At 43.0% G+C, this 14061-nt stretch overlaps 1 protein-coding gene across 1 annotated transcript in view; it reads right to left on the bottom strand.

Moving 5' to 3' along the window:
- Nucleotides 1-511: 511 nt before the first annotated feature.
- prrc1 (proline-rich coiled-coil 1) overlaps nt 512-14061 on the bottom strand; it is a 30318-nt gene continuing 16768 nt past the window's right edge. The window contains exons 6-9 of the mRNA XM_084159987.1: nt 12546-12709; nt 8948-9051; nt 3303-3405; nt 512-2567 (exon numbers count right to left, since the gene is read on the bottom strand). Of these exons, the coding sequence (XP_084016113.1) occupies nt 2358-2567; nt 3303-3405; nt 8948-9051; nt 12546-12709 (581 nt within the window). The 3' untranslated portion in view covers nt 512-2357. The remainder of the gene's footprint in view (nt 2568-3302; nt 3406-8947; nt 9052-12545; nt 12710-14061) is intronic.

Raw genomic sequence — 14061 nt, forward strand, 5'->3', positions numbered from 1 at the left:
GATGTACTGTAGTACCATATCAAGATTAGTATTCTGGTGATGCTATTGCTGAATATATGCATTTCTCAATTAAATTAATAATTAAATTACATTGAATTGAACTTAGCACTATTGTAAATGATTTACTTTCTGATCGGCTAGCTACTTAATTTCAAGGCCACCACCTTGCGTTCCTTTATTTTTCAGCATTTATCATTTTCCAAAACTTTTCCAGGCCTGGAAAACAGCATAAAAAATTCCATGACTTTCCCAGGATTTTCTTGACCTTTCCAACCTTGTACAATAAGCAGAGCGAATCCAGCGATGGTGCATCGATCCGTAGGTTAATTGTGTCTCTGGAGGCCGTTTCAGCACTGAGTTGCTGTCAATATCTTTATATCTTACTCTGAGGTATAAACTGCTTGTGAAGGGCAGAGATGTGTGTGTGTGTGGTGTCAGTTTCTTACACATTGACAGTGCCTATGTGGCAGATCTTATCGAAGCTAAATAACCATTCAAACGAGAGACAAACCAGTATGAAAAAAATTGATCTTTACTCTCTCCCCATGAAGAAAGGCACATTTAGGAGTCAAGAAAAGACCAACACAGAAAATCACTATCTTTTGGACATAAAACCAGTTAAAAAGCAAAGAGTTAAAGCAAAGTCCTAGTATTTTTCTGGCATAGTTGAAGAACTATCCCAGAAAAGTTGTTTACTGACCTCTTGATCTAGTAGTGTTGCATCCCACTACCATGGGACTTCCATGTTTTGGAGAACAGGGAGTACTACAGCCTCGAGCAGCAGCAACGAATAACAAATGGAAGCCTTCCAAACAAAACCCAGAGATCATATACAGCTTTGTGTTTTCCTGTTGCACTCCTCTGTTACCACTCGAGTAACATTTTTTTGTTTTTCTTGTAAGGGGTGCGTTCACACAGTATAGAACAATGGTAACGTTGGACAAACTAAAGGATTGACTTAAGATAAAATGGGCTCCAAAAAAAATCATCAGGCAAGTCATTTTCAATGAGGAAACACCTTCCAATGAATCATTCCAATTCGTAGATCGAAAATAATGTAATTTCACCCTTCATTTGAAAATCATTGGATTCCACTAACATGTAAAGTATGTGTGCATGTAATAGCCTGTGTAGCATTAATGTACAGAGCAACAATTTTTATGTTAACACACGTATCCATACGTATCCATACATACGAACGTACACATGTATACATACAACAAACAAAAGTACAAAACGTTACAACTAATGGTTTTAAAGGCCCTGATATCTCGGTGCACACATTACAGCTCATTCAGTCCAAAGCCTCCATTGAGTTACATGGGCCAAGTGTGAAATTGACTTTTACGTAAATCCCACATTGCCGTCAATGAGAGATTTGCATAAAAATACAAGTTACATGCAACGATCTCAAGAAAGCATTTAGCCTGCAGGTAATTCATATAGAAAAAAGTAGATTTTTGTGGTAAGGAGAGAGAAATGGAATGGAAGGTTGGTGGTTGACGTACAACACGATCACTGGCTATACGCTCTAAAACACGGGTGTCAAACATACAGGGTCCAATTCGGTTTGAGTAAAATAAAACATGGGGGTGGGGGGGGGAACAAACTCAATATACTTTAAAATGATTCAAACCAAAAGCGAAAATGTGTAGAAATTATAATGGACCTACCTATAATGGAAATATAACAAATGTTCAGTGACTCACTCCGGACCTGGCAAAATGAGTTCGACTCCCCTGCTCTAAAAGACAAAGCACTGGATCGTTCCCCATTTATAAAACACGTACACCTGCGTGTTCATCCAAAACTAATACAACACCGCATTCTGCATATTTACATGATTTGAATACAGTTTGTTAAATACATTAAAAGTTAATTAGATCTCAGATATTTACCATCAAGAGTCACAAATAACAATACTTTCTCAATAAAAGGGGGACAATCTACAAATTTCAAATAATCATTACAAATAATTAATCATTACTTTAATGAGCTAGTTTGCCATGATATCTCAAAAATTGCATTTCTTTTTGGGCCTTAGCTGGGGGAAAAAGTTGATTTAGAAAAAACGTATGGTTTCCCTGTTTTTGAAGGAACAATCCATTTCCATCGTTCTCTCCAACCAGTTGGCATGCCGGAATGTTTCAAACCATAAAACCTTGCTACACACAAATAATAAAACATAATGAGAAAATTGCATTTGGCTTTTTGCCCAATCAGGACGGACGGCTAGAAGCAGAGTAGGAATCCCATTTGGCGAAACAGCTGCCACTTCTTCTGCCCAACCCCCTCTGGTTCTCCCTCCCCCTAATTGTCAGTATTGAGACATGGTGGCTGGGGGATATGGTGCCACCTCACATTGTCCTGGGTGGAAGCTGCTGCTTGTACATGCCCGCTAGGGCCTTGGCGGCGCTCTGGGTCATCTGGCGGCGAGACATGCCCGTAAAGGCCTGGTGCCAGTCCGTGCGCGACACGTTGGGCACATTGCGCTCCAGCACCTCGCCCACCGTCACCAGCAGGCCCGACCAGCGGAGGCTGTAGTCCGGAGGGGTCAGGGACTGGGCCTTTGGGGACAGGTGGCAGAGGGGAGGAGAGAGGGGGGGGATGATGGATGGATGGAAGAGGGGAGGATGGAAGAGGGGAACACTATCACTTGACACAACGTTTACATGCATAGTGTAATCAGGAAGGTGTTAATTTCACCAACACCTGTTCATACAACCATTCTCCTTACACTGTCTAGCCCACATTCTGTAGACTAACACCAATTTACACTCAACTCACATTTAATAAATAAACATGATTTCATATTTCATGTTTCGAGACTGCTTAAATTATAACAATTTGGAAAGCAATTTGCCTTCAAACCCTTTCACTTTGAAGCAATGTTCCAATTTTGCCAGTGACAAGGCACTGACCGAAAGACTGTCATTTTCACAGAGTTTTAAGTCAAGGCAATTAAGTTTACATTACGAAATTATATTTCAATGGAACACCATGCTACTGCTTTGACAGGTCGAATTTTGAAAAGGGCCACTTATGGTACAATGGGTAGCAGCAGCCTGTCGTTACAGTGATGGCTAAAACTCCATCCCAAAGTTCCATTTTACTTTTTCAATAGACACAAGTGTATGGTATGTGCTAACATTGAGTGCTAACAGCAATCTAACATTGATAACACATGCAACCACATTAAGAGATACATTAAATACATGTAATTAATTGGAGCGTCATTGTGTTGTGGGGGTGAACTGTACTATTAACATGAGGGTGCAGTAGTGGCAGCTGTGAGCTCCTACCTGCTGGACGTGCTCCAAGGCCAGTGGAGTAGCCTGAGTGAAGGTCTCAATGTGAATGCCAGCTCCAGGATCCTCCAGGATCAGACAGCCAATGTCAAACCATCTGGAAAGTCACAGAAAAACAGCACTGTTAAAGCTGCAATATTGAACTTTTTGGGCGACCTGAAATAATGGACATATACATGTGAGTTATACACTCAGTGGCCAGTTTATTAGGTCTATCTAGTACCGGGTCGGACCCCCCTTTGCCTCCAGAACAGCCTGAATTCTTTGGGGCACGGAAACGTTGCTCAATTGGTATCAAGGGACCTAACGTGTGCCAGGAAAACATTCCCCACACCATTACACCACTGCCACCAGACTCATGCTGCTTACGCCAAATCCTGACGCAACAGGAACCCAGGATTCGTTGGACCAGGCACTGTTTTTCCCACTCCTCAATTGTCCAGTGTTGGTGACCGCGTGCCCACTGGAGCCGCTTCTAGCTGATGAGAGTGGAACCCGGTGTGGTCTTCTGCTGCAATAGCCCATCCGTGACAAGGACCGACATGTTGTGCGTTCCGAGATGGCGTTCTACACACCACTGTCCTGCGCCGTTATTTGCCCGGTTGTGGCCCGCCTGTTAGCTTGCACGATTCTTGCCATTCTCCTTCGACCTCCATTTTCGCGAATGGGGTGATATATCTAATAAACTTGCCACTGACTGTAGATCTGTCACTCTCATTGAAAGAAAGTCTAAGAAGAGGTAGATCTCAAGGCCCTGTGTAGCTCAGTTGGTAGAGCATGGCGCTTGCAACGCCAGGGTTGTGGGTTCGATTCCCACGGGGGGCCGGTATGAAAATGTATGCACTCACTAACTGTAAGTCGCTCTGGATAGGAGCGTCTGCTAAATGACTAAAATGTAAAATCTCTTCTATGTGCGCTATTTCTATGCATCCTGTTTTTAAGTTTAGTTTTTGCATCTTTTACTTTTGGTTTTGTACACCAGCTTCAAACAGCTGAAAATAGAATATTTTTGGTTATGGAAAATATATTTCACAGAGGTTTAGATGGCACAATGATTGTCTACACAATGACTGCTTGTTTTGTCTCGAACTGAAATTAAGCTAACTATTAGAATTTTAGCAACCAGGAAATGGCGGAGCGATTTCTGCACATTGCACCTTTAAGCATGGTGTATGGAGCACAATGCAGGCAAGACAGGTTCAGACAACAGAGTGAAACTAATCAATAAGCAGACAATGAGCAAATCACACTTTTGGATTTAGGTTGACAGGTAGTAGCAGTGAAGGGAGGGGGAACCAATAGCTAAACGTTATCGTCCATCAATTGCAACCATCTAACAATGCAAAGCAGTGAGCAGCACCAAAAACTGGATGCTAGAGAGGATGTTCCAGACCAGCAATAACACACCTGATACAACTAATTAACTAACATCCACACCTTCTTCACCTCTCGACTGACAACCTGAACACAACCCTGGTCTAATTAACTGTCCATGCTCCTCCATATAGTATTCTACCCCTGTGATGACAATCTTATTTGGTTCATTGGCCCTTACTCTAGCACAGTCTAAAATGACTGGGAGCTGGTCTGAGCCATAACGGCTGCGTTTACACAGGCAGCCCAATTCAGATCTTTTTCCACTAATTGGTCTTTCGACCAATCAGATCTTTTGCCAATAATTGGGCAAAATATCAGAATTGGGCTGCCTGTGTAAACACAGCCATTTTATCCTTGGCTTGGCCAGCAACATCCTGGTCCTTGTTTTGGCCAGCAACATTGTGGTCCTTGGCTTGGCCAGCAACATTCTGGTCCTTGGCTTGGCCAGCAACATTCTGGTCCTTGGCTTGGCCAGCAACATTCTGGTCATTTGAGGAAGCCCTCTGGGAGGTTGAGCCGCTCTGCTACTTGGTGATAAGGTAAAGGCATTCAAGGTCGAGGTCAAAAGAGCTTATCTGTTTTAATGCCCTAAAGCACATTACTGGCCTTGTGGGGACATCAGCAGTCTAGCCAAACTTCACAGGTTTCACAGTTGATTTTCTGAGGGGGAAATGGGAGAGTTTTGACATGTGTAGCAAGGTGAGGTGAGGTATGCTAGATTAGTAGAGCCTTCTGGGGACATTGGGTTATTTTTGGTGTTGTGCTGGATGAAAGGGGCGTTTTATCTGATTTCTGAAAAAGTTTGTCAAGAAGACTCATGCTCTTGGACCCTGCCAGAGTGCAACACACCCTAGCTCAGTATCTTCCAAATGTGGGGAGAGAGAGAAAAGGGAAGCTTGGGTATTGAAGTCACAATCAGTTGACCCATTTTGGCCAGGAGACTGAAAGCAATAGCCTATATCTTAAAATCGTGATCGTGGTACTGTATCAAATAAATTTGGGCTAATAAAATATTTAAAAGAGGGTAAAAGGGTTTCAAGAAAAATGCATTTTCAAAATTGTATTAGAAAAGTTCCAGAATGATAACCATTTCTTTACATTGCAATGCATAGGTAGCATAATGCAACCATATATGATATGCCACGGAATTATCAAATGCAGCCTGACTGCTTTGTTATTTTATGATAGACTACAGGCTATTATGATAGACAGGGTTAAATCCAAATTTCTTGACGTGCTTAAAGGGTACCCCAGTGTTCGATTTTGGGGCCATTGTTGTTCACGTTGTATATAAATGACATTGGAAATACTGTTAACGCCTGTAACATTCATCTCTACGCAGAAGACAGTTCTTTACTCCTGTGCCTCTTCAGTGCAGCAGGCCATTTGTGACCTTCAGCATGATTGACTCGATGCAAAAATCACTTACTGATCTTACATTAGTGTTAAATGAAAATAAAACCAAGTTTATGCTGTTCTCTAGGTCTCGTAATGTTGACCCTGAGGACTTGTGTATTTGCACTCCAAATGGAGCAAATTTCTCACTATAAGTACTTGGGTATGTGGATTGATGACAAGTTGTCTTTTGAAAAACATATTGAAAACTTATTTATTTATTTAACATGATTGATTGGAGACTTAAATTACAGAATGCGATCGCTTTTCTTATATCTGTTTAATGTTGTGTATTGTGTTTTATTACATTTAACATTTTAGTCATTTAGCAGACGCTCTTATCCAGAGCGACTTACAGGAGCAATTAGGGTTAAGTGCCTTGCTCAAGGGCACATCAACAGATTTTTCACCTAGTCAGCTCGGGGATTAGAACCAGCGACCTTTCGGTTACTGGCACAACGCTCTTACCCACTAAGCTACCTGCCGCAAAGAAGCTGAAATCTATTTTATATATATACACACACACACACACACACACACACACACATACATACATATATATAGACATACATATACATACAGTGAGGGAAAAAAGGATTTGATCCCCTGCTGATTTTGTACATTTGCCCACTGACAAAGACATGATCAGTCTATAATTTGAATGGTAGGTTTATTTGAACAGTGAGAGACAGAATAACAACAACAAAAATCCAGAAATACACATGTCAAAATTTTTATAAATTGATTTGCATTTTAATGAAGGAAATAAGTATTTGACCCCTCTGCAAACCATGACTTAGTACTTGGTGGCAAAACCCTTGTTGGCAATCACAGAGGTCAGACGTTTCTTGTAGTTGGCCACCAGGTTTGCACACATCTCAGGAGGGATTCTGTCCCACTCTTCTTTGCAGATCTTCTCCAAGTCATTAAGGTTTCGAGGCTGACGTTTGGCAACTCGAACCTTCATCTCCCTCCACAGATTTTCTATGGGATTAAGATCTGGAGACTGGCTAGGCCACTCTAGGACCTTAATGTCCTTCTTCTTGAGCCACTCCTTTGTTGCCTTGTCCGTGTGTTTTGGGTCATTGTCATGCTGGAATACCCATCCACGACCCATTTTCAATGCCCTGGCTGAGGGAAGGAGGTTCTCACTCAAGATTTGACGGTACATGGCCCCGTCCATCGTCCCTTTGATGCGGTGAAGTTGTCCTGTCCCCTTAGCAGAAAAACACCCCCAAAGCATAATGTTTCCACCTCCATGTTTGACGGTGGGGATGGTGTTCTTGGGGTCATAGGCAGCATTCCTCCTCCTCCAAACACGGCGAGTTGAGTTGATGCCAAAGAGTTAGATTTAGGTCTCATCTGACCACAACACTTTCACCCAGTTCTCCTCTGAATCATTCAGATGTTCATTGGCAAACTTCAGACGGGCCTGTATATGTGCTTTCTTGAGCAGGGGGACTTGCGGGCGCTGCAGGATTTCAGTCCTTCACGGCATAGTGTGTTACCAATTGTTTTCTTGGTGACTATGGTCCCAGCTGCCTTGTGATCATTGACAAGATCCTCCCGCGTAGTTCTGGGCTGATTCCTCACCGTTCTCATGATCATTGCAACTCCACGAGGTGAGAACTTGCATGGAGCCCCAGGCCGAGGGAGATTGACAGTTCTTTTGTGTTTCTTCCATTTGCGAATAATCGCACCAACTGTTGTCACCTTCTCACCAAGCTGCTTAGCGATGGTCTTGTAGCCCATTCCAGCCTTGTGTAGGTCTACAATCTTGTCCCTGACATCCTTGGAGAGCTCTTTGGTCTTGGCCATGGTGGAGAGTTTGGAATCGGATTGATTGATTGCTTCTGTGGACAGGTGTCTTTTATACAGGTAACAAACTGAGATTAGGAGCACTCCCTTTAAGAGTGTGCTCCTAATCTCATCTCGTTACCTGTATAAAAAAGACACCCGGGAGCCAGAAATCTTTCTGATTGATAGGGGGTCAAATACTTATTTCCTTCATTAAAATGCAAATCAATTTATAATATTTTTGATATGCGTTTTTCTGGATTTTTTTATTGTTATTCTGTCTCTCACTGTTCAAATAAACCTACCATTACAATTATAGACTGATAATTTCTTTGTCAGTGGGCAAACGTACAAAATCAGCAGGGGATCAAATACTTTTTTCCCCTCACTGTATATAGATATTTTTTTTAATAAATTTTTTGGTAAATTTATAATCTTAAACACAATCTTTGATATTTTAATTAAACAAATGAAACGCTTTTGGAAGAGTTCAGAATCAGCATTTCAGAAAAAAATAAACGATTAAAGCTTAATAAAGTAAAGATAGAATAAATTGGAGGTGCATCCAGAAAGAATATTAACACTCACGCATTTGAAACATTTATCATTTCCATCTCACTACTCAGAGTGCTATAATCCTTTGCGTAAACATTCATTTCAGACCATTCCAAAATGATAATCCATTTTAAAAGTGATAATGGGAACGGTTATGAAACAGCATTCACCATCTATGATGAGGTTTTTGGACCCAATGGTACATTTGAGAGGGGAGATGGGCAGGCTGTTTGAGAGAGTTACACATTTGTGCAACAAGGGAGATCAAAAAAGGGAAAAATCTAACTTGGTCATTTGAACACATCCTTACATTGGAGTCAGCTGGGAATGTGTGTGGAATGCTGTGAGTGTGTGCAGTGAAATGAGGGAGTGCGAGAGGGTGTGCGTGCATGGATGATCGTGAATGTTTGTGTGAATGAGGGTGTATGAAAGTGAGTGTATGAAATGAATGTGTGTGAAATGTGTGTCTTTAGGGGATTTGAGATTTAAGGGGTATTTTCTCCCACTGTGCTTACTTGTCAGGGAACAGCTCGGCGATGAAGTTCTCCACAGAGACCACGGGCTGCTTCTCGTGGATGACGCCCGCCCGCCGCAGGCTGTCGATGCGCTCCTGGGCCCCCTGTGGAGACAGACACATCAGTTTGAGGAATCAGGCAGAACTCATTTATCGATAATAAGAGGTTTATTAGAGCAACTGCAAGGAAGATCACTCCCTCAGGAAGAACCTGGAGAGTAACTTTCAAGACTCACTGGAAAGGAATTCTCAGGATATAACCAGAGAGGATCTCAAAGATTGTAAAAACCCCTCCAAGGGGGAGGCAAGCCTACTATAGAGATATAGAGGGGTAATTACTATAGAGGGGTAATTACTAGAGGGGTAATTGGCTCCACTTCCTTAGAAAAATAATACAAGTGAGAACAGGTTCTAACCAGTTCTCACAGCCTGTATGTCTAAAGGTGATGTTTAAAACCAGAGGAAACTAGATTTCCACCTGGCTTTTAGTGCCCTATAGATAATGAGCCAGTAATAAACTACTCCTCTGTGTGGTATGTAAAGAGGTTACTGGACAGATGTGGAAAATTACCAGTGAATAGCACTACTCAACTCAAGCATTTACACAGCATTAGGCTGTAACAAAACAATTTTGCGTCAACAAGTGGAAGACATCCATCGCTGAATATGAGCAAGGCAGACAACACACGTCGCCTGCCACCATCCAGCCTGTTGCCTAACATCTCTCCTGTGGTGAGACATCGAGAATCAAGAGGAAACACACGCACACAATCTCTTGAACACACGCATACACACAAAACACTTCTCTGGATGACTTAACACTGATCAGAGCGTATACCGCATGTAGAAGAATTTTCAAAACAAAGCTTGTTGCTGCAGTAGAACAGCATTTGTCAGTCTGGGTCTGTGGTGTTTTACATGGCAGCTGTAGGTAAATCAGAGTACCCTCTGTGTCTGTCTTAATTCTTAAGGAGTTTCCTTCACTGAGAGGATGCTGCATTGCTGCCTAAATAGAATTGGACAAAAACACCATCTGCTTCCATAGAGAACAGGTGTGTGAAGCTAGCCTTTAAGACCAATGACTGTTTTAACAAACAGGTATACACACACACACACACACACACACACACACACACTAGGGTTGGGAATTGCCAGGGACCTCACAATACGACATCATTACGATATGATATGTATTGGGATACTCACGATTCTACAGTGCATTCGGAAAGTATTCAGACCCCTTAACTTTTTCCACATTTTGTTACGTTACAGCCTTATTCTAAAATTGATTAAATTGTTTTTTCCCCTCATCAATCTACACACAACACCCCATAATGACAAAGCGAAAACAGGTTTAGAAATTTTTACTAATTTATCCAACTTAAAACTGAAATATTACATTTACATAAGTGTTCAGACCCTTTACTCAGTACTTTGTTGAAGCACCTTTGGCAGAGATTACAGCCTTGAGTCTTCTTGGGTATGACGCTACAAGCTTGGGACACCTGTATTTGGAGAGTTTCTCCCATTCTTCTCTGCAGATCCCCTCAAGCTCTGCCAGGTTGGATGGGGAGCATCGCTGCCCAGCTATTTTCAGGTCTCTCCAGAGATGTTCGATCGGGTTCAAGACAGGGTTCTGGCTGGGCCACTCATGGACATTCACAGACTTGTCCCGAAGCCAATCCTGCATTGTCTTGGCTGTGTGCTTAGGGTTGTTGTCATCCCGTTGGAACGTGAACCTTTGCCCCAGTCTGAGGCCCTGAGCGCTCTGGAGCAGGTTTTCATCAAGGATCTCTCTGTACTTTGCTCCATTCATCTTTCCCTCGATCCTGACTAGTCTCCCAGTGCCTGCCGCTGAAAAACATCGCCACCACCATGCTTCACTGTAGGGATGGTGCCAGGTTTCCTCCAGACATGACGCTTGGCATTCAGGCCAAAGAGTTCAATCTTTGTTTCATCAGACCAGAGAATCTTGTTTCTCATGGTCAGAGTCTTTTAGGTGCCTTTTGGCAAACTCCAAGCGGGCTGTCATGTGCCTTTTGCTGAGGAGTGGCTTCCGTCTGGCCACTACCATAAAGGCCTGATTGGTGGAGTGCTGCAGAGATGGTTGTCCTTCTGGAAGGTTCTCCCATCTCCACAGAGGAACTCTGGAGCTCTGTCAGAGTGACCATCGGGTTCTTGGTCATCTCCCTGACCAAGGCCCTTCTTCCCCGATTGCTCAGTTTGGCCGGGCGGCCGGTTTTAGAAAGAGTCTTGGTGGTTCCAAACTTATTCCATTTAAGAATGATGGAGGCCACTGTGTTCTTGGGGACCTTCAATGCTGCAGAAAAGTTTTGGTACCCTTCCCCAGATCTGTGCCTCGACACAATCCTGTCTCGGAGCTCTACGGACAATTCCTTCGACCTCATGGCTTGTTTTTTGCTCTGACATGAACTGTGGGAGCTTATATAGACAGGTGTGTGCCTTTCCAACTCATGTCCAATCAATAGAATTTACCAAAAGGTGGACTCCAATCAAGTTGTAGAAACATCAAGGACGATCAATGGAAACAGGATGCACCGGAGCTCAATTTCGAGTCTCATAGCAAAGGGTCTGAATACTTACGTAAATAAAGTATGAGAGCATCCTTTCGGGCTGTATCACCACCTGGTACGGCAACTGCACCGCCCTCAACCGCAGGGCTCTCCAGAGGGTGGTGCGGTCTGCCGAACGCATTACCGGGGGCAAACTACCCGCTCGCCAAGACATCTACAGCACCCGATGTCACAGGAAGGCCAAAAAGATAATCAAGGACATCAACCACCCGAGCCACTGCCTGTTCACCCCGCTATCATCCAGAAGGCGAGGTCAGTACAGATGCATCAAAGCTAGGACCGTGAGAATGAAAAACAGCTTCTATCTCAAGGCCATCAGACTGTTAAACAGCCATCACTAGCACATTAGAGGCTGCTGCTGCCTATTGAAATCACTGGCCACTTTAAGAAATGGAACACTAGTCACTTTAATAATGTTTACATATATTGCACTACTCATCTCATATGTATATACTGTATTCTATTCTATAATATTCTACTGTATCTTAGTCCATGCCGCTCTGTCATTGCTTGTCCATATATGTATATATTCTTAAATTCCATTCCTTAATAGATTTGTGTGTATATGTTGTGAAATTGTTAGATATTACTGCACTGTCGGAGCTAGAAGCACAAGCATTTTGCTACACCCGCTATAACATCTGCTAAACACGTGTATGTGACAAATACAATTTGATTTCATTTATCTGTTTATTTTTTTTATAAATGAGCAAAAATGTCTAAAAACCTATTTTCGCTTTGTCATTATGGGGTATTTTGTGTAAATTGATAAAGAAATAATGTGATCAATTTTAGAATAAGGATGTAACGTAACAAAATGTGGAAAAATGTAAGGGCTCTGAATTACTTTCCAAATGCACTGTACATTATGTATACAGAACTGCAATACATACCCAGATCACACTTTAAACAAACTAACTAAAAAGGCATTATACGTCTTCATTAGCACTAATACATAAATACACACCAGTGTCTGAGATATTGGGAACGTGATAGACAGCTGACCTTGACTCCGGCTGCGTAGCCAACGGGCTGCGGGGCGATGTTGGACTGGCCGGCCTCCCCGGTCACCATGGCCATGCCAAACACCTCCTGGAAGGCATCTCTCACCGCCCCCACCTTCACCTCTTTGTCTGACGTCACCACGATGTCCAAGTCCCCGCCCGACTCTAAAACAGACAGACACAGTCAATACAGGATTAATCTCATTCCCAGACACTTCCGCCCAAATGCGTCAAACTTGGTCTTTGTTAGCCAATACAGAAAGACCGGGATAAACTCCCAACGCATAGGTTTAATCAACTTAATCTACCAACCAATCATCTCCCACAACACCTTCCCCCTAACCCGTACCACAAGTTCCTGCCCGGGTCCTGCCTCCATTAAACACACTCACTTCTCTACATCAATCCTCTTTTATTCATTCTAATTAATTATTTATTCTATTAGGCCTATAGCCCTGACTCCCATAGAGATACATATATACACTCAGTGACCAGTTTATTAGATACACCACCCAGTTCACGAAAATGGTTCGCTCCTACAGACAGTGAGTCGTGGCCGTGGCTTTCTATATAAAGACAGGCATCGAGACATTCAGTTACTGTTAGATTGAACATTAGAATGGGCAAAACAAGTTCCCTAAGTGACTGAGTGTGGTATGATCGTCAGTGCTAGGCACGCCAGTTCCGGTATCTCAGAAACGGCCAGCCTCCTGGGCATTTCACGCACGACAGTGTCTAGGGTTTACCAAGAATGGTGCGACAAACAAAAAACATCCAGTCAGCGGCTCGTTGATGAGAAAGGTTAAAGGAGAATGGCAAGAATTGTGCAAGCTAACAGGCGGGCCACAAACAGGCAAATAATAGCGCAGTACAACAGTGGTGGGCAGAACGCCATCTAGGAACGCACAACTCGTCTGTCCTTCTCACAGATGGGCTATTGCAGCAGACAAGCACACCAGATTCCACTCCTATCAGCTAAAAACAAGAAGAGGCTTCAGTGGGCACGTGATCATCAACACTGGACAATTGAGGAGTGGAAAAACGTTGCCTGGTCTGAAAAATCCCAGTTCCTGTTGCGTCATGCTGACAGCAGAGTCATGAATTGGCGTAAGCAGCATGAGTCCTTGGCCCCATCCTGCCTGGTATCAACGGTACAGGCTAGGCTGGTGGCGGTGGTGTAATGGTGTGGGGAATGTTTTCCTGGCACGTTAGGTCCCTTGATACCAATTGAGCAACGTTTGAACGCCACACCTTGTAAAATCCATGCCCCGAAGAATGCAGGCTGTTCTGGAGGCTAGATGGGTGTACCTAATAAACTGGGTGAGTGTATATTTAATTCTGTGCCCACTCCCATCTAAAACCACTGATAGTCCAGAGATGTTGCCATCAGATTGACAGTCGTTCCACTGAGAACTCTATTCCTTTGCATTCAACTGCTGAAAATGCAATTCACTGATGCCAATGTGTGTAGCCTATATCCTTAACTTATGCCCTTTTGTGTCTCAAGGTTGACTTGA

Source organism: Coregonus lavaretus (genome assembly GCF_964263955.1).
Source record: "Coregonus lavaretus genome assembly, chromosome: 4".
In the NCBI taxonomy this organism is placed as follows: domain Eukaryota; kingdom Metazoa; phylum Chordata; class Actinopteri; order Salmoniformes; family Salmonidae; genus Coregonus; species Coregonus lavaretus.